This window comes from Kogia breviceps, chromosome 5, assembly GCF_026419965.1.
Source record: "Kogia breviceps isolate mKogBre1 chromosome 5, mKogBre1 haplotype 1, whole genome shotgun sequence".
Taxonomy (NCBI): domain Eukaryota; kingdom Metazoa; phylum Chordata; class Mammalia; order Artiodactyla; family Physeteridae; genus Kogia; species Kogia breviceps.
The window spans coordinates 138452903-138472729 of NC_081314.1; the positions used below are offsets into that span (position 1 = coordinate 138452903).

Here is a 19827-nt window from a genome sequence, read left to right on the forward strand (position 1 = left end):
AAGAAAACTTGTTATTTTACTGACTTCCTTGTATTTGTCACATCCATGCAGTACTTACTAGTCATTCTTTGTAAATGAATTCAGGAATACTTCATGTCAGATAAGCGTTTTCCAAAAATGAATTTTCTTGGGTGAAATACTAGAAAATATTAATGGGTTAAGTAGTGTTAGAAGAAAAACAAGTATTAAGAATTGGCGAGTTGACACAAATCAACCTAACCTCTTAATGTTAGAACAAAAAAACATCAAATTTTTCTTTCTCTGGTTGAGCCCTCCACAAATTTGGCAAATACGGTATTTGCTCTAAAGATTATCCTTAAAAATTTCCTGGACATTATGAAACTTAAGTCCCATCTGCTTAGCTTAAGCTTTTTACAAGTAGAATATGAGCTTTGAAAAGGGGGACCTAAGACATTTCAAACATATTTTAAGTGTTTCAATTAATTATGTACCCCACAGAAATATTTTAACTTCCATCATAAATGTACATAAATGGAAAACAAAAGATACATTTACTATATAGTAAATATGTTCTTTGAAGAAACCGAGTTCCTAAGACCAAACTCTGAACAACTGCAAGTAGGTGAAAACGTGCCGACGAGTGAAGGAACGATCACTGATGTGATAGTGGTTTTCTGCTTATTTAAGAACCTTGCTTATTGCTTTTGAGGGTTATGCTGAGAAGTAGGGTAAAATGAAAACTGCTAATGAGTTACAAAATTAATTGTTCAAAAAATTCTCATTTATTATAAATGACTATTTTGTTAGTGAAGGCCAGAGATTAAGTTCTTCATGGAACTTTCTATGATTGTAATTTGATGTAGTAGAAAATAGGAGAAAAGAAGTCGGATTTCTGGTTGAGTTCAACTGCTGCCTGATACTTTGTAACTTACCTTAAACAATCCTTGTCTGTTTTCCAAGGTTAGTTTACCTTTTAGAGTCTTCTCCCTACTTTACAAAATTTTAATGTATAAAACTTATTTTGTTTTTGACATGAAGCAACTAAAGATATGAGCATTTTTCAGAATTTAGGGGGTCTGTTGTTATTTGAGATAATTATCTGTATTTTCTTTCTTAGCCTGTGGACATCTCTACAGCAATGAGTGAGCGGGCACTTGCTCAGAAAAGACTCAGCGAGAATGCATTTGACCTTGAAGCTATGAGCATGTTAAATCGTGCTCAGGAACGGGTATGTAGCAGTTTTAATATCTACATAATCATTTATCTAGCAAGCTCACTTAAAGTGATTTGGGGTTTGATCATTCAGTATATGTTGTGTACTGCGGGGCAGGAGCTGTTTCTTGAGAGAATAAAAATAGAAAAAATTATCTGCCCTCATAGAATTTATAATCAATCTAATGTATAAAAATAAGCTAAGTGCCCATAATAGCCCTGTGAGGTGTATTGAGTTTCCACTTTCCATCTGAGAAGACAGGTAAAGGGGGGCTAAGTGAGGCCCAAGGTCACAAAACTAGTCAGGTAGGGAACTGGGATCCAAACCCAGGCAGTCTGATCCAGAGTCTGTGCTTTTTTAACAGTGGACAGCAGCTCCATAGGCTACTTTTCTATGGTAAATATATGGAAGCAGTAAGTACATGTTCAGAGAGAAAATACATTGCCTGACAAAACCGGGTGTTCAGTAAATATACTTTGAATGAATGACAGCTAATTCTTTCATTATCACAGTGTTTGAACAATTTCCTATGTTTATTATTCTTTAATTATGTATCTTGAATTTATTCTCGATTTGTAACACTTCAGAGAAAGTAATTAAAAATTGAGGTTGTCAGATTAGCATGCATTTATGAGATATGTAAGCAGGAGGGCAAGGATCCTTTGCCATATGAGTGATTTTCTATACTTTTCATGTATCCGTGTGATATTTTGAAGAATGAGTGTCAGCTATGCTTTTTAGTTGTTAGAGATATATCTGAAATTTTATCAGTGGGATCCACTGAGCAGTTACTGAACTGCTGCTTTGGAATGTTTAGGAAAACAATTTTAAAGATGTACAAACTCAGTATATTGTTTTTGAAAAGTTGAATATTTAAGTCTGTTATTAATAAGCCTTTTCGGGAACTAAGTAAACCATTTCATTTAGGGAATTAATACCAGTCGCACTTTAACTAGAGAAGTAATTTTACTTAATTGAGGCCTCTTCTTTTCTTCAGATTGATGCCTGGGCTCAGCTGAACTCTATTCCTGGCCAGTTCACAGGAAGTACAGGAGTACAGGTTCTGACACAAGAACAGTTGGCCAATACTGGTGCCCAAGCCTGGATTAAAAAGGTACACGACATATGCACATACAAAAGTGTCCACGTACGAAGTTAAAATTTTTAAGAAAATGTTTTATTAAAAGTGCAGAAAGAGGCCAGTGAATCTAACCAGTTTCATGGTAAATTTGGTATGTGTATATACTCCAGGATGGACACTGAAGATGGATCGATTCATGAGACAATGGCTAATGTATAAATACAGTTCAGTTCAAGAGCCACTTAATTTATATCCTGCTGCTCCTGGGTTTTGTGGGGGTGGTTTTTTAAACTGTGTTTTGAATGCTAACAGTGTATCTCAGGTGCTGTTCAGAATATTCCACAGTTCCTGTTGGACAACCAATCTAATGATTTCAAAGCAGTGGTTCTCAGATTTTTTCTCATCATGGGATACTTTATTACAGGTTTATTTTTGGTGCACTGCCCCCAAGAGCCTTCTGCCACCTGATTTTCCGTGCCTCTATTCCTGTGCCCTTCTTTCCCTCTTCCTTAGTGCCTGCGCCCTCCTGTAAGCTCCCTTGGCCCCTAGTCCTCCTCATTCCTGTTGTGATCTCCAGCCCCAGGTCCCCACGGTTGTCAGCTGTTTGTTACAGCGAGTGGTTGGGAGGCCCGGCCCCAGTGTTAGTGCTGCATGTGGTGATCTTGCCAGGGGTCTGGAAAGCTGGGGGAGGATGGCTGAAGTGTGGGGCGGGCAGTGCTGAAGGGCGGGGAATCGGGTGGGACGGGGATGGTGAATACTATCTGTGGACCACCATTTAGGCCCTGGTGGCCTCTGGTGATCCACAGGTTCAATTTGAGAACCGCTGATCTCATGAAAAAACAGGATATGTAAGACCTAAATTCAAGGGAGAGGACGGACGCCTCGTGCTGTGAAGATGTAGGTGCTCCTGGTTTCAGATTCCTCCTGCAGTGGGACGTGTGAACTCCACCTACGGCTGCCTCATTGTTGGGGGAGTCTTAGGTGGTTACAGAGGGCTTTCTGAAGAAAATAGATTCTGGTGAAGGGAGTGGCGGGCTTGGTTGGCTGGGTGATGGGGAAATTTGTTTCAGGAGTACTGGCAGCGTAGCAATGCTGAAACTGGGAGGCTGTGTGGTCTAATGGATTGGGAGAGTTTCTTTATCCTGCTGTGCTCCTGACTCCTTTTGTGATTGTGGCAAGTAATTACTTGGAATTTCAGTCTCCAAGTGCCTTCCTCCTGCCTCGCCAGGGTGGTGATCAGCAATGGGATGGGCACCTATAGGAACCTGCTGTGAGTGCCAGAGAGGGGGCTGAATTTCTGAATAGCCCGATTGGGGTTGCTTTGGACCTTTTAATCTCATAACTTTTTGATAGCATTATCTATGGTGATCTTAATAACAAATTAATGTAAAGCATATCCTACTTTGCCCCCCTTTTTGGGGGAGGGGGGAATAGTTGCACGAATATGTATATAGTGAGTACACAATCAGGTTGGTTAAAAAAATTACAACTTACGTAGTTTACTAGGGGTTGATGTTGGAAAAAAGATGAAAATCTAGCAAAATATTTTTAAGCTTGAATTAGTTTTGGACTAATTATATTACAGTATTTAAGATATGAAAGTGATTCATGTAGTGCTTGAAAAATGGCTTTCATCTCATTGGCAATAATTATAAATGTACATCTATTTCTTTAACAATTTTAGTTCTTTAATGCTATTTAATGTTGAAGTCGAGTACTCTATTTCAGAAAGTTAGACTTGAAGTTTATGTGGGTGTTTAGCACATAATTAAATAGTCGTGTACATTACTAGGTAGAAACTTCAGAATGTGATTCTATTGCAAAGTTGGTCTTCATTTGTACAGTGAAGTTCTGATCCATACATAATGCTACAGACCGCTAAACATCATCACTTTAACATAACTCTTAAAAAATGATTAAACTGGTTCCCTGTAAACTTACCCTTAATTTTTTTTTGATTTCCAGTCTTGTAGACAGTTGGCAGATTTTAAATAATTTACATCATTTAAAATGTAGACATAAATCATTTTTGATAAGTTATCACAAGAGAAAGATGTGTTCATTCATCAGACCAAATTTTTAAATAATTACAGAAGAAAGCAGTGCTTTCAGGAAAATTTCCGTTTGCATTTTACTGAACAATATATGCTGCTAATATCAGTTAAGGCCAGGAACATTTTATTAATAAAAATGAGCAAAAACATGGAAAAAGTCATTAGGCAGCTAGAAATTTAACATTCATCTTCACTGTGAAATATCACAAAACTGTCTACTTGTTTCATTTAGAAAACTTTTTCAAAATGTTCGTTTGGTGTTTTCTTGCCTTGCTCTGTAGGCCAGCGCCCTCTTTTAATGTTAACGACTACATGGAATGCCAGCCTTCTCCATATTCATTTTCACTTTGCTGCAGTGTATTCTTAGATGAAAAAGTATGAGACTTTATTATTAGTAAAAAAAAAATTAAATGGTTATTCATTTGAAAGAAGCTTTATTTTCTGGAATGAAATGATTTGGACATGACCTGATGAATATTGTTTACTTCTGTAGTCTCATTAATTAGCTTTTTGTTGAACTGTATACACACTGGTGTAAAAGATTTGAAGATACTAGAGAATGGAAACAAAATTGGAAACCTGCGTTCTTGGGGATTTGTATTATACTCTGCACAGTTGCCCTTTTTTTTAGGAGTGTTTCCTGGAAAAGAGGGGCGGATGAACCTGGAAGTAAGTAAAAGTAATTTTAGGTGTGTAGCGACAAGGCAGTTGGTATCCAAGCATCAGCTAACTTTTCTCTGTCCACCAACACTGCATGGCCTGCACCAAGTAAGGAACTGAACCAGGGGTATGTTTTTACCTCCACAGCTGCCTCCTTCCATCAGAGTACCGTGTTGAACTTAATGTCTAGTCACACTTCATTGGCATGTTTTCTCCCCAGCAGATAATTAAAAAGCTGGGAAAAAAATAACAGTACACAGTTTTACTATTGTGTAAAACCAAGATTTAAAAATTCACTATTAACTTATCAGTAGAGGAGTTGATTAATGCATACTAGTTCTAGAGCTACCAAAATTTTTGACTGCCTCTGTTGATAAGTTAATGACTTTTGCTTACATTTGCTAGAGAATGTAAATCTAGAATGTTTAATAACAAGGGGAAAGAAATAAAACATGATTTGGAGATGTTATAAATTTTTTTTAAATGGCCATAAAGATCAACAGTAGAATTCAGTGGTTTGTTACATATACACGGATGCCCTTTAAAAAGAGGCATCACATAGTTCTTAATGTGTGAAAATAACTGTTGACCATGCTAATGTATATAGTTGTGCATTTTATGACATTAAGTGGTTTGCTGCTTTGATGGAAATTATGGTTCAGTGGGTTGGATACAAGAGAGATGACTGTTCACAGAATAACCTGTGAACTTTCACCCCTCTGTATGGAAACTTGTTTCAGGGCCAAATCCTTGTAGCTGTCTTCTTGCCCCGGTCAGTGCCAGCCCTACTATTCACAACACTGCTGCTACCGAGGCCTAGGTATGTAAACGTTTAAGGAGTTTCTTAAAAGTCTTTTTAACATCAAGTTAGGTTTTAAAAGAATTCAAAATTCAGTTTGGTATAATTACAGGGTATTTTATGTGTTATCTTTTTGCTTCATAGGGATTTTCGAAGTAAAATATTTATACTTGATTTATGGTAGAATGGGGGGGAAAAACTTTGGATGATAACAGTATGCTTCTTCAGTGTCCAAACTATTTCTAAATGATTTCTAGGCTTTATTCATTAACTAGGTACACCTGGGACAATTAATATTATTGACTGTTTTAACATTGCCTTCTTTTTATTTTGCAAGCTAAGAAGAGATACCAGTGAACCTAAATAGTGGACGAAAACAGGAGTGTTCTAATTTTTTTTTTGGAGGGGGGCACAAGGGCCACTGTTTTAAAACTGCCATTTGACTTATTTGACTTTCAAAATACTGTTATGTTTATGTGAAAATAATTAGAACATACACACTACAGTATGTATATAAGTATAGAAGCATTTAATTGCTGTAACTATAACAGATCTAGAAGTAAAATAAGATTTCTTTCTTTAAAAAGTTACACTGAGTTTGTAGTCAAATTCTAACTATAAAATGGGGATATTTTACCTTTCTTTCTTTGGATAGGATCAGTTCTTAAGAGCAGCCCCAGTAACTGGAGGAATGGGAGCCGTTTTGATGAGAAAAATGGGCTGGAAAGAAGGAGAAGGATTAGGAAAAAACAAAGAAGGAAATAAGGAACCTATCCTAGTTGATTTTAAGACAGATCGAAAAGGTAATTTTTCTTTTTTAAGAATGTTTATTATACCTCCTTTAACATTTAGGATTTCATTACTGTCATAAATTCTTCTGATGTCAGTGATCCTGAACTGGAGGCACTTCTGTATATAGCTTTTTGTTAGGAAAAAAATGTTTAACCCATTTTCAGAAGCTTTATATATAGATGGAGACACTGATTGGAGCATAAAAGACAACAACCTTTGTTATGTGCAATATATGATTAAGTTTTTAATTAGATTTCATATTTAGATAGAATTCCCATTTTGTTTTCTCTTGCCAGGGAACATGCTTGTTTTTGCTTCTAGGATTTATTTTTTCTTTCAAAGATATTTATCCCACATATTCTCCTCATTTCCTGTTAGAGAGTTCTGTTTAGTCTTCACTTTCTAAACCCCTTTCGCACATCCGTTTTTTCAAGTTCAGTAATTGAGTTCTGTTGGGTTAGGACTGGAGAGCAGACCAACTGCTCGCAGCAGTGTTCCCTCTTCACGCTGCATTTCTTCCCTTGGAATATGTCCGTTGTAGAATCATATGGGGCTGCCAGCTAAATGTCAGTAGCTTGTTTAAACCTGATTTTTAAAAACTGGAAAATTTAAAACTAATTTATTTTCCTTATCTTTGTAATCAGAAAGTTAAGTTGAAGTTAATGCAGTTAAATTATTGTCCTAATGAATTTGGAAACCAACTAGCTCTGACCATATTATGTATTTTTAAAAATGTTTTGCATCAGAATCTACCAAGAATAATATGTTGCCATTTTATTCCAAATTGGAGAGAATTTATTGTAATAGTGATATTCAGAAATAGGCTAGAAATAACACAATCATCCAATAATGCAGCATTAATGCAGACTTTAAATTAGTACTTATTGTCACATTGACATTATCCTGCTTATACAAGTTGAATAGACTCTGTGTGTCATGAAAGGTGGTTTATGAGGAGACAACATCTGTGGGTGCATTGCATAATTCCAGGTAATAGTCCCTTTGGAATTGTGCAGTGTGGCCTGGGTTTGGAAAGCATAGTGGCAGAATTGGCAAAGAACTGGTTGAAAAATTCCCCCTAGGATAAATGGAAAGCATTGATTTTAGTTAGGAATATGGCTAAACCCCTTTCGGAAAGTGAGGCTGAGGCTGTTGGTCTTTTGAGTACATCTCACGTTTGAAGTCAGAAAGGGCTTGTTTGCTGGAAAAAGAAATGGACCCATTTATCCATGAGAGAGCCTTTCTCACTTTTTCATTTTGTTTTGGCCTAAAATCCTCCACTTCTGGGGAACAGACTTAAACCGAGCATCATTTTTCAAGGGATGAGAAACCTTTAGAAATCATTTGCAAAGAGCCACTACTTTTTAAACTTAGCAAGAAACAGATCTGGAGTTGTTGATAATTTTAGCAATTTATATATGTATTCACATATTAACTTTTCTGAAAATTTTAATTTTGTACAATCTCCAATACTAAGATAAATGAAGACAATGTATAGATTTACGTATTGAAACAACAAAATAGAAGTCAAGATCAAGGGTGTAGTGGGTGGGTGTTGACTTCTATTTGAGGGCCTGGGATTGAGGTTCAGTTTCCTATAGAGGGAGTAGTTGTTTCTCCATATTGTAATTTTAAATGCTTTGAAACTTATTCAGTGATCATTGGTTTTTTATAAGGTCTTGTGGCAGTAGGAGAAAGAGCACAAAAGAGGTCTGGAAACTTCTCTGCTGCAATGAAAGATCTGTCAGGTGAGAGTACAGTTTTGAATTTCTTCTTGTTCCACCTTCCCCTTGAATTCAGATTTGTTGCCTCAGATGTGGAGATAATTATAACTGGTTATTTTTTTCTCTGCAGGCAAACATCCTGTGTCTGCCTTGATGGAAATCTGTAATAAGAGAAGGTGGCAACCACCTGAATTTCTCTTGGTCCATGATAGTGGCCCTGATCATCGCAAACATTTTCTCTTTAGGGTAAATATGAATTTCTGCATTAATTGTATACATTTGTTAGTTTGATGACTATGTTAGAGGGTGAGGGATAAGCATTATATGATCACAGGGTTAATGTATTATTTGTGGGTTGGGAGTGTGTATATGTGTATATGCTTTAATATGACCTGTTACTATCCTATTATTTTTTTAAATGTTGGCGGGAAAGATGGTGGGCAAAATTTTCTGAACAATTTGTTGACCTTTTCTAGTGGAATGTGGGGAACTAATTGTTTTTATCAGGCTTCCCTCCTGCCGTGGCCCCCGCCCCCCGCCCCCCGTGCTTCAATTTGGAGACCTGCTCTTAATTTGCAGTCCCTTTTCCCAAATGATTTGCTTCTTTTAGGGTTGAGATTTATTTGACTTACATGGTATGGGTTTTATATTTTTGTAAATTATCTTTCTAGCATTTAGTGAAAAAATTACAAAGCTAATAGATATTAAAGTTTGATGCTGTTCTTATTGTATGTTTTTCTTGAATAGGTATTGAGAAATGGAAGCCCTTACCAGCCCAATTGTATGTTTTTCTTGAATAGGTATTGATAAATGGAAGCGCTTACCAGCCCAGCTTTGCCAGCCCTAATAAGAAGCATGCTAAAGCCACAGCAGCTACTGTGGTTCTTCAAGCAATGGGCCTTGTACCAAAGGACCTCATGGCTAATGCCACTTGCTTCAGGAGTGCCTCACGTAGATAGATTGAGGTTTTATATTAATCATTTCAGATAATTTTACTCTGCATCAAAATGTATTTCCTCTTCAATGTTGTAAATATTTGGCAATTTAAGACATTGTGTAAAAAGCAATCTGTACAAACATCTCCAGGCTTTGATTTTTGTACCATGGAAATTGTATTTAACCATACAGGGTTTTGGTATGTTTATATTGTTTACCTTAGTGATGTATTTGTTTAAGTGGCTAACATCCAAACGATTGTTTGAAGGCATCCGTAATCTTCAGTGTGGAATGTTAAATAACGCTTTTATACTGTATTTTGTACTATGATGTCAACTCCCCTTATGGCTAGGCTGCTGTAACACTTGCCTGTAATCAGTGAAGGGCTGTGCACCTTGTACTGGTTCACAGTGGGTTCTGCTGGACAGATACTGGGCCAGTGTTATTGAGGTAATCAAGCAAGATCTGTTCCACAGGGCTAACGCCACCGTATCCCCTTTAAATTTTGTAGAGGTTATAAAAAAGAAAGTGGTATGTTGTGTGATCAGCACCAAGTCCTGCGTTTCTGTCAAAAGCCACTTGGGCCATGAATGAGAAGGGAGTTAAAATGAAGTCTGACTAGAATTTTACTGCAGAGGCCAAGTACATTTAGTATGGCATTGAGTTGTGATATAGTTTTCCTTTGATGTGCATTTTGAATTTCAGCTACACCTAGATAGACGTAAAATGATAATTAAAATGCTGTAACCAACTTATCTAATAAAATCGGCACCCAGCCACTATTTTGTTGACTATGAGAAAGTTTATGTTAATTTTTAGGGTCTGATAGAATTATTTCATGTGTATTACAGTGGTATTCATATGCTATGTCTCTAAACTTTATTTTCAAAAGCTTAAGGCCCAAATATAAACTTCTCTGGAATAAATGTGGTGTTTTATTTTCTGGATTACAAAGTGAACACATACTTCTTCACTACTGTTACTTCTTTACCCAATGCTTTTGATTTCTAAGCACTTTTATTTAAGAAAATTTGAATTGTATATATATACACGCACATACACAAATACCTACAAGAACATATTAAGTACTACTTTGTCATGACAGCTGAGCATACTTTACAACGCTTAACCCTATTCTATATGGAATACAAAATACCCTTATCTGAGTTAACATGCATTAAAACGAGCAATACGTATTTTGAGAATAGAGGAAGTGTGAACAGGTAGGAAAACAACTAAGGTGGAAGCGTCAACAATCAGCTCAGTAGATACTGTCCTACATTTGTTTTCTACCTTTATAAAACTAGAACTTGCTAATAACAATCCTAAGGAAATTGTTTAAAGATAGTTTTGCCCTGATGCTGTCAGTCACAATGGCATGAGATAACTGATACTAAGCCTCAATTTCCATTTGCAAGGAAACAGTTTTCTACCCAATTTATAATTAGGTTAATGGATCTAGAATTTTCATTCAAGGTTTTTGAAGTTTTTAAAAAGTTTATCTTCATATCTGAATAATCAAAAGAGTAAAAACAAATGTTGATTTTGAAACGTTAATCCTATTTACTGCTTAGTGCATGTAATAAAAGTATTGTAAAAGGTTAATGTTTGTAAACATTTGGGTGTTTTTAAAGCTATATTTATTCCTTTAAACTTCCAAAGTGAACTTTAAAGCCAAAGATATAAGAATCTTGAATTTCCTTGCTAGAAGGCTTTTTTCCTCAAAGATTCCTTTTAGGCTTACTTTGGTGTTCAGGATCTCCAAGTATAAACGTAGTCACTCATTTCCACATGCCGTAAAGATGACTTCCCCAGTATCGGTGTTTGACTAAGGTGGTCCAGAGTTTCAGGGTGCAGTCCACAGTTGGCAAGCTCCTGATGGACAGCCTCCTGTGGAAATTTGTATGCAAGTCAGCAAAAAGCATTGTCAAGAGTCCTCAAACACCGATGAGTTTTTAAAATTACCATGGGCTCTTTGACAAATAGATGCCTTATTCAGTAAGGGCAAATTCATCGTTACCATCATCATCAATAGAAGCTCATCCTAAGAATTTTTGCATAATGACAGCATCCAAAAATAATAATTCTGGTTATTTTTATATAAGTCTGGCAAACGGATAAAAATAGTTTTAAACGTCTCATTACCTCTAAGTAAAAAGCTGTATGTCCAAAATTAAAGATACGTTGTAAAGCAGCTACTTCAGTTTTTAAGAAAGTGTGGATACATATCTAGAAACTGCTGGATCACAAGAAACAAGCAGCTCATCCCTCCCCAAATCTAAGAAAAAGTTCTATACAAAAAAAAGGCCTATGTGGCTAAATGAACACCCATAATTATTGACCCCCGCCCCCACAGTAAGTAAGCAGGCACTATTAGGTTGCCTTTTGTTTGGGAAGTTCTTTCGTCAGTGTTGAATACAACAGCCTGAATCCATAAAATTTACCACACACACACACACACACACACACACACACACACACACACACACACACACACACACTTGAGAGTCATCCCTTCCCTCTTAGTAATTGTAATTAATATTAAGCAGTACAGTTGAATAACTTGAAACACCAGTTTGGCTCATCATAAATGACTGACTTCCTACATCCATCTAGTCTGAGAAAACTGCAACTAAATCTGTTTACCAGCTGTCTACTTACTTTATCCAGTGCTTTATACTTTGGTGGGCAGATATTAAATACAGCAGTTGGCTCATGTGTATACAGTCCTGCAGAAAATGACCCCCTCTGTGAAGATCTGAGTAGCATAGTCACGGAATGTAGAGAATGAGGCATGATAGGACCTGTAATCTCCAAACTAAATTGATCTCTGTATCCAGAAGGAGCTTGTGTCTTCATGTTTACACTTCGTGCCTTCAAAAAAAATTTAAAGAAAATTATGGTCACCATCTCTCAAGCTTTTGTCCCTCGCTAAAAATGTGATCAATAACTTCTCATTTGGGTATTCCTCTCTTTAACAGTTAAGGAACAAAAGTAGTTCATAAGACATCAAAAGAATGTTACATCAGTAAAAAATGTTCAGTAATTGTTTCCAGCATCCTCTCCTCCAAATTATAAGGCTGTCAATTTAAGTATTAGTTCTAGAGAATGTAACTTTTTAATATGGTATCCTTTCTGATTTATTAATGTACTTTCAATGCATAATATCAGGAAAATAAAAATTAGATTCTGTTGCTATTACATTCAGCATATGTAACACACATGAAAATTACATGTGTAATTCTTCAACAATATGGATATATATTCTTTTCACTTATCCATGATCCAGTTTTTGAGACCACCTAAAATTTAACGTAACATTCTTGGCTCTGTTCTTTCACTGGTTATGAAAGACAAACTTTAAGAAAGCAACTTTTCCTTATGGCAATAATTCAGATACAACTTTTCATATAATTCCTTTGATAATAACTTTATATCAAGGAATCTTTTTTACTGGGAGGAAAGAAAAAATGCACCATGTAAAAATGTCAGGAGTTACTAAAATACCAAGAATTTATCCTATCAAAAATGGAAAAGTATGCCTTTAAAAGCTAGGTTCTGAGGATTAGCGTAGAATTTTTTTTTTCTTTTTATTACCTTAAGCATTTGCATTGTGGCGCCTTGGAAAGCTATAGGTGATAAGAGGGTTGGTGGAAGTCCTGCCTGGGGACCTGAGGTAGCAATTAAACTCTTACAGTTGATCAAAAAATTGAGCAATGTAAAGGTATTTGTTCCCTTCACCAACGCAACAGACTCAGGTCTGTGATCCATTTGTACTTCATGTATCTCTTTACGCCTGAACATGACAATCAAGGAAACCGCAAATGCAAATCCCATAGCAAAAGGAACCGGTTACCTTAACCCTGAATCACCTGGAACCCTCTTCCCCCGACTCCGAACTGGAAATGCTCTTGCTAATCCTCTTCACTGCAATTATAAGGCATCTGAATGATCAAAATTATTTCTTTCTGACCATCTGAATTAGCTAGAAATTGATACCTAACAAAAAGTGATTTCTTCTCTAGTCAAAAATATGTTCCAGTCACCCCACAAACTTAACCAAAACAGAATATTTTCACTTTAAAAAGTTCAATAATTGTTCATGGCTTTTTGGTACTTAGGGGTTTTTTAATGTCATGATGGAGTATCAGTTTTAATATCTTAAAGACAGTTTAAGGTTATAGTTAAACAAAACTGTCAGTCAGTATTACATTGCTCAAGGGTATTCCCCAGCGGTCCAGTGGTCAGGAATCTGCGCTTCCACTGCAGGGGCAACTGGTCGGGGGAACTAAGGTCCTGCATGCTGTGTGGCACGGCCAAAAAAAAGAGAAAATTTTACATTGATCACTAACTTAATTCAATGAAAAAAAATTCTAGTTAACAGCAACTGAAAGGATACAGCTTGAAAGAAAGTACATCTGGTTTTTTAATTTTATCTTGCACACCCATCTCTTCCAGCCAGGAAAAACTTTCTTCTTCATCCTCATCGCTGACTGCTTGCTCCCTAGGAAATTGCTATAGTTAGTCAGGGTTCCCATTTCCTGAAGCTGTTTCCTCTACACTGAATCCGTAAGTCACCAGATGATATAAAAGGTTATTATTTTTTTTTTTTTTTGCGGTACGCGGGCCTCTCACTGTTGTGGCCTCTCCCATTGCGGAGCACAGGCTCCGGACGCGCAGGCTCAGCGACCATGGCTCACGGGCCCAGCCACTCCGCGGCACGTGGGATCCTCCCGGACCGGGGCACGAACCCGTGTCCCCTGCATCAGCAGGCGGACTCTCAACCACTGCACCACCAGGGAAGCCCTAAAAGGTTATTTAAATCACATACTCCCCATGTCCCAAGCTTGTTCCAGACGCTTTCTTCTTCTCATGGCCACTTTCTTTTATTAAAGGCAAAGAAAATTCAATACCTACATGAGAAAAGAAAAATGTAACTATGTTTTCTTTAATATAATCTGAAGGAATTAAACAGGCATGCCTGACTTGTAGAGAGTATATTTGAAAATGAGTTTTTACTCCTGATGTATTAAAGCAGTACTTTTTTCATGCCTTCTTGACGGCAGCTCACAACACACATATCTCCTTGAAACAAATGGTTCAGGACAATACATAGTCTCACCACATGTGGTACTCTTCCGTCAAGTATACACTACTCTATTTCATTTTTTGACAAGGTGCTGAATGAGTCCACTGAATAGATTTCATGATCCACTAATGAGATGACCCTCTTTAAAGATCATGTTATTAAAGGGGATAGATAATGTGTATTATAAAAGCATTTCTATAGGAGCATACTCAGATTGGGACTTTCCAGCTTGATATACGTTTAGAGATCAGAGAAGGGAGCACAACTTGAAGCTATGTACAATGGACAGCTTAATAAAATACTGGAAAAAAATCCAAAAAATGAAGGAATAAAATAATTCTTAAAACAATTAGATAAAACTGGTAGAAGACCATTCAACTGCTAAAAGTTCAAATTTTAGCTTTTAAAGAGTGCTTACTATATAGTGTGGTATTCTCACTTTAAACCTATAGTTTTACCTTCGTTTTTCATAGCTTCCCTTATACCTCTAGTTGTAGGAGAGATGAGAGCCGTGATTACATCATCTCCTGCTAATCCCGCTGCACGGAACAGGAGAGTAAACTGATAGGTACAAACGTAGAAATAGGGGCAAAGTTTTGTCTTCAGCAGATTATATAGAGAAGTAAAGCTCACAGACCTATGAAGAAAAACATTTTTCTTTAGGCATAATTAAAACTAACTCAACATCTAAAACTTTTTTTGTATAACTTGATACTCACCCGATTTAAAATACAAATATTACAGATAATGGTCTGAATTTTTGCCATGACATAGAACTTGGCTTTTTAAAGGATTGAAATTGGTCACAGGACTCACTGATGACTTCTAAATACTTTAACGAACAGTGTTTACCATTTATAAACACTAGCCATTTTTTCTTTAAACAAAACTTAATTGATAGCTGACTTTTTTAAAAAAATTATTTATTTATTTTTGGCTGCACTGGGTCTTTGTTGCTGCGCGTGGGCTTTTCTCTGATTGCAGCAAGCGGGGGCTACTCTTTGTTGCGGTGCGTGGGCTTCTCACTGCGGTGGCTTCTCTTGTTGCGGAGCACAGGGGCTCTAGGCGTGCGGGCTTCAGTAGTTGCGTCACACGGGCTTCAGTAGTTGCGGCCCGCCGGCTTAGTTGCTCCACGGCATGTGGGATCGTCCCAGACCAGGGCTCGAACCCGTGTCCCCTGCATTGGCAGGTGGATTCTTAACCACTGTGCTACCAGGGAAGCCCTGGTTGCTGACTTTTAATAAGCAGCTTCTACTGATGAGAAGGGAAGCAGCCATTGGCAAAAAGTATAATAACGTTAAAAGAATTAGGTCTCTATATATTTATCAAACACATGTATATATTCCACAACTACATAAAGAGTGAATAGGAGCTGGGAATTCCCTCCCCATCTGGTGGTCAGTACTCCACGCTTCCACTGCAGGGAGCACGGGTTCGATCCCTTTGGTCAGGGAACTAAGATCCCACAAGCCGTGCAGTGTGGCCCAAAAAATAAAAATAAAAGAGTGAATAAGAGCTAAAAAAGTAAACAGTTAAATTTTTTTTTTTTTGGCTGCACCATGCAGCATGTGGGATCTTAGTTCCCTGACCAGGATTGAACCTGGGCCACAGCAGTGAAAGCGCCAAGTCCTAACCACTGGACCACCAGGGAATTCCCCAAAAGTAAATAATATAAATGTTAGTTATTACAGTTTAAAATAAAATAATTCAGAAGGACACAGAAATCCATCTACTACTATTCATCTCCACATCATAAATAAAATAAGGAGAAAATACTGCTAAAATGGGTTGCACGAAGTTTTACTAATCTTACCAGTCACTCATTAAAATGTGTTGCAGGTTTTCATCATTTGACCAAGGGTTTGTCTTTCCAGCCATTTTTCTGTCAGCTCCAATGCGAGGGAACAATGGTAGCCAAGACAAGGCAGGGTGGAGCCAATAGATAAGGCTCTGCTGGAAGGCACAACGGAGCTCAGTGGAGAGTTTGGGATCCTAAAATACAAAGATGATATTGGACAGTTCTTGCCCCAGTAGAAATACAGAATTTAATTAAAAAGACACTGAATATACCAAATACTTATTCTCAGGATCTGTTAAAGCACATACCAGAAGGGATGCTTAGAGGTAGATGGGAACATTCGCCTGTCTCTACCATCCTTGAGAAAAGTGACTATCACTCTTTATCACCAGGGTGTGTGTGTGTGTGTGTAACGTGTGTGTGTGTGTAACACTATATTCAACCCCCTCCCCTCATAGCACCGTTTCAAAAGTAGCCAATAAAAACCGATAATCCCAATCACAAATCATATGGATCTATTTATCAAAAATGATGTATCAAGGTCTCTTTCAGATAATCTCTTTTAACCTAGTTTGAGTTGATGAGCTGCTTGAAAATAATGCAATTGCATTTCTCTAAAACCTTTCTAGCACTCATTAACTCTCCTAAATTTACAACAGACCATCACCCAGGTGGTAAGAATTAGTGCATTTAAAAAACACAGTATACATTATGGGAGAAGACCAGTAAAATAACCAATCTGTCTTTGCAATCCTACTCCTCAACTGCTTTTCATTTCCTTATATTATCTTTCTCAAAAGGCCTTAGGAAAGGATAGTGTAGTTCAAACAATTCCTGCCTGCGGCAGTGACTAATTCTCAGGACAGTTCTATAAATTTAACAGGCAGTTACTAAATCTGATTTAAAAAACCGTATGAAAGCAGCATTTGGGAAACAAAAAATTTCCCAAGTCTCTGTGTCTTTAAATGTCAAAAGAAAAACTTAATGGAAGGAAGCATCTCTGATATTTTGCAGAGAAGTACATTTTACACTTAATTTGTTACTTTTAAGCATAGCTATTTTCTTACAGAATTACCTGTATACTTTGAGGCAAAGTAACTTCTGTTGCCCTACAATGCTGGATGACACCTTGAGCCTCTTCCTGTGCTTTCAAATGATCTGCCCAGGTAAAGGGTTGAGAAGAGGCGAAAAGGAGTCGAGTTTTAATACTCCAGTCCACAGGTAACTCAGTACTTTCTGAGGATGGAATATCAGATTCGGAGAATGATACATGAGGAGTCTTTCAGAAAACAAAGAACACAAAAATTAGTAGAGTACCAAGGAAAAAAACCCTTCAATCTATAGAATTCATCAACTAACATACTCATGACCACTGAAATTTCAAAATGTTATGAACGGTACAATAAATAACACTGAAAATATACTACACACTGTGAAAGAGTCTGGAAAGAGCCACACTAAACCGTTAACAGTGATGTTATCTCTGCAAAGTGGGAATTTCTCGTTGAGGCTAGTGGAAAGGCAGGTTTCACTTTTTAGTTTATTATAGTTCCATATAGTTTACTTACAAGAGACGTACTATTTTCTTCACGATCATGATTTTAAAACATCTACTATCGATACTGCTATCAAAGCAGAAATCTTCCAAGTATTTTTTAGAAAGCACTTTTTAAGCCTCTAAAACTCTGGAACCAGGCCTAAGTTGCTCTTGCAGGTAACTTAGGTTGGGTTCTTGGTGGCCATATTTAAGAAACATTTGCCAACCTCAAAAATTCCTCCCAAATTGTTTTGCTGTCAAGCCAGTATTCTCCACGTTACAATGATTCTTCTAGATGACATTATTTAAAAATAACAGGGAAAGGGGAACTATTTCCAAGAGACCCAAAGGCCATTTATTCGCTAGGAAGGGAGACTGGGTCTTTGGAACTCTTCTAACCTGCTCCCATTAGGACAATCTATGCGTGTGTTAAACTATCACGAAAGAAGCAGCTGAGGAATGGAATCAAGAAGCGTTTCTGTGTGTATGGTGGTGGGAGGGAGGTTCAGTGATATACCACAATCTGTGGAACTAATTTGGAGATTTGGTTTGAAGATGCAGTGAAGCGTTAAGTTCAAAAAGCAGCTGAGCCTGGAGGCGCTGGCTCTGAGTGAGGAGCGGGAGTTGTCACTACCTACAGAAGAGTGTGAAAACTGTTGGGGGCAGAAAGAAAACCGACATCTACGCCTGCTTTATTTAGCATTGGTGCCATTATAAACAAACATTACCACAACATACAAGGCTGACACCTGCCATCCTTTCAACCCTGGTAGAGATGATCACTCAGGGCTCTCTGTGAAACTATTTTCCAAATAACCCTTCTGAGAAGTATACACTTATAAGAATATACACTCTAATGACATTTAAAAAGTGTTACCTGGGGTAATTCAGTAATGGCTGTTCTTTCAGGAATCTTCTCTTCCCATAGCAAATCATTTCCTTGATTAGAATCTAAAAACTGAGGTTAAAAAAATGGTCCTTTTAAATTATAAATGATGCTGTAGTTCGCTTTAAACATGTAGACCTTCACCTGGCATACAAGTTTCTCAGCAAGTGCAGGAATTCACGTGAGCGCAAATCAGTATAACAGAGGATTTCACTTCAGTTTTGTGCCTGAACTTTACTATCAAAATGGACCGGGAAAAGGGCAGGTGATTTGCGCAACTAAGAACTCAGTAATCAATAATCTCAGTTCAAAAGATCCAAAAGGTTGTGGGGTAAGACAAATACTAGTAAATTATGACCCCATCAATCCTCAACATTCCCCCAACCCCAGCATAATTTGAGCGCGTGAGAAGGCAGGCACTGAATCAGGCAGGAAAGAGTCCTGTAACCTTCCCATCAAAGGGTGGCCTTCCAGGAGTAGTGCCAGGATTACTCGGAGCTCTCCTCCCACTGACCTCCAATCCCCCACCAGACGGCTGCAGCCCAAACTCCTCCACCGCGCGACGGCCGGGGCCGCGGGGTCCACTGCTCAGGACGGGCCCGCCCCGCAGGTCCCGCGGCAGCTTGCGAAGCGCACTTCACGCCGCCCCGACCTCGCGGGGCAGCCACCCCCAGGGCTCAGGGCCCCCTGAGGCCGCGGGCGGCTTCAGCTTCGCGCCCATTTCGCTCCTGTAACGCGAGAACCCGCCATCCCTACTTCACAGCCGAATCGACCCACGAACTACGAGAGCCCCTCGGCTCCCAGGCACGAAGACACTCACCGGGCCCGGCGCCTCCTGCTGGCCGCGGGACTGCCCGTTGGGAGGCGCGGCGGCGGCCCGAGGCCGGTTGTCCAGGCGGGCGAAGGGGTTCCTTCGGGACGCGGCCGGGCTGCCGCCGCCTCTGCCCGCTGCCGGGAAAGGGCGGAGGGGCAGCCCGGCCGTCAGGACGGCGCGGCGGGTCGCTGGCTCGGACCGCTCCTCGGTCGGGGAGGCGGCCCCAAGGCTCCGGCCCCTTTTCCGTCGGAGTCGCAGTGTCTCTGGCGGCCTTTTGAAACTGGGCGAGTAGCCGGGCACCGACAGAGCCATCACGCGCCGCGGAGGCCGAGGACCCGGAGCGCAGCCCCCCCCGGCGCTTCCCGCGCGCCGCGGCCCCGCCCCGACGTAGCCCCACCCCCGAGGCGTCTCGCGGCGCGTGTGCCGTGCGGCGCCCGCGAGGCCCCGCCCCGGCTGTGTTCCTCCGCTGCGAGGGCGGGCGCG

General features: G+C 38.9%; 2 protein-coding genes across 7 annotated transcripts in view; one reads left to right on the plus strand and one right to left on the minus strand.

Moving 5' to 3' along the window:
• SON (SON DNA and RNA binding protein) overlaps positions 1–10002 on the plus strand; it is a 30949-nt gene extending 20947 nt beyond the window's left edge. The window contains exons 7-13 of one of the 4 annotated variants that reach the window (XR_010840840.1): positions 1079–1189; positions 2172–2288; positions 5710–5789; positions 6424–6571; positions 8237–8308; positions 8415–8530; positions 9032–10002. Coding sequence is in view for 2 of the 4 variants with exons in the window: in XM_059064436.2 (XP_058920419.1) it covers positions 1079–1189; positions 2172–2288; positions 6424–6571; positions 8237–8308; positions 8415–8530; positions 9085–9243 (723 nt within the window). In the remaining 2 variants the exon portion in view is untranslated. The remainder of the gene's footprint in view (positions 1–1078; positions 1190–2171; positions 2289–5709; positions 5790–6423; positions 6572–8236; positions 8309–8414; positions 8531–9031) is intronic. The other 3 variants (XR_010840839.1, XM_059064437.2, XM_059064436.2) reach the window with 3 other exon arrangements.
• DONSON (DNA replication fork stabilization factor DONSON) lies at positions 59–19749 on the minus strand. Of its 3 annotated transcripts, none has more exons than XM_067035030.1 (11): positions 19351–19727; positions 18522–18602; positions 17183–17386; positions 16123–16301; positions 14768–14946; positions 14052–14133; positions 13620–13724; positions 12818–13016; positions 11882–12094; positions 10965–11110; positions 59–139 (listed from the first exon to the last, which is right to left on the minus strand). In XM_067035030.1, the coding sequence occupies exons 1-10, from the start codon at positions 19654–19656 to the stop codon at positions 10973–10975; spliced, it is 1686 nt and encodes a 561-aa protein (XP_066891131.1). In that variant the 5' UTR covers positions 19657–19727; the 3' UTR covers positions 59–139; positions 10965–10972. The 3 variants fall into 3 exon arrangements, with proteins under 3 accessions (XP_066891131.1, XP_066891132.1, XP_058920437.1); XM_067035031.1 differs by lacking the exon at positions 59–139 and adding an exon at positions 5109–5204; XM_059064454.2 differs by lacking the exon at positions 59–139 and having other exon boundaries at positions 10204–11110; positions 19351–19749.
• Positions 19750–19827: the final 78 nt, after the last annotated feature.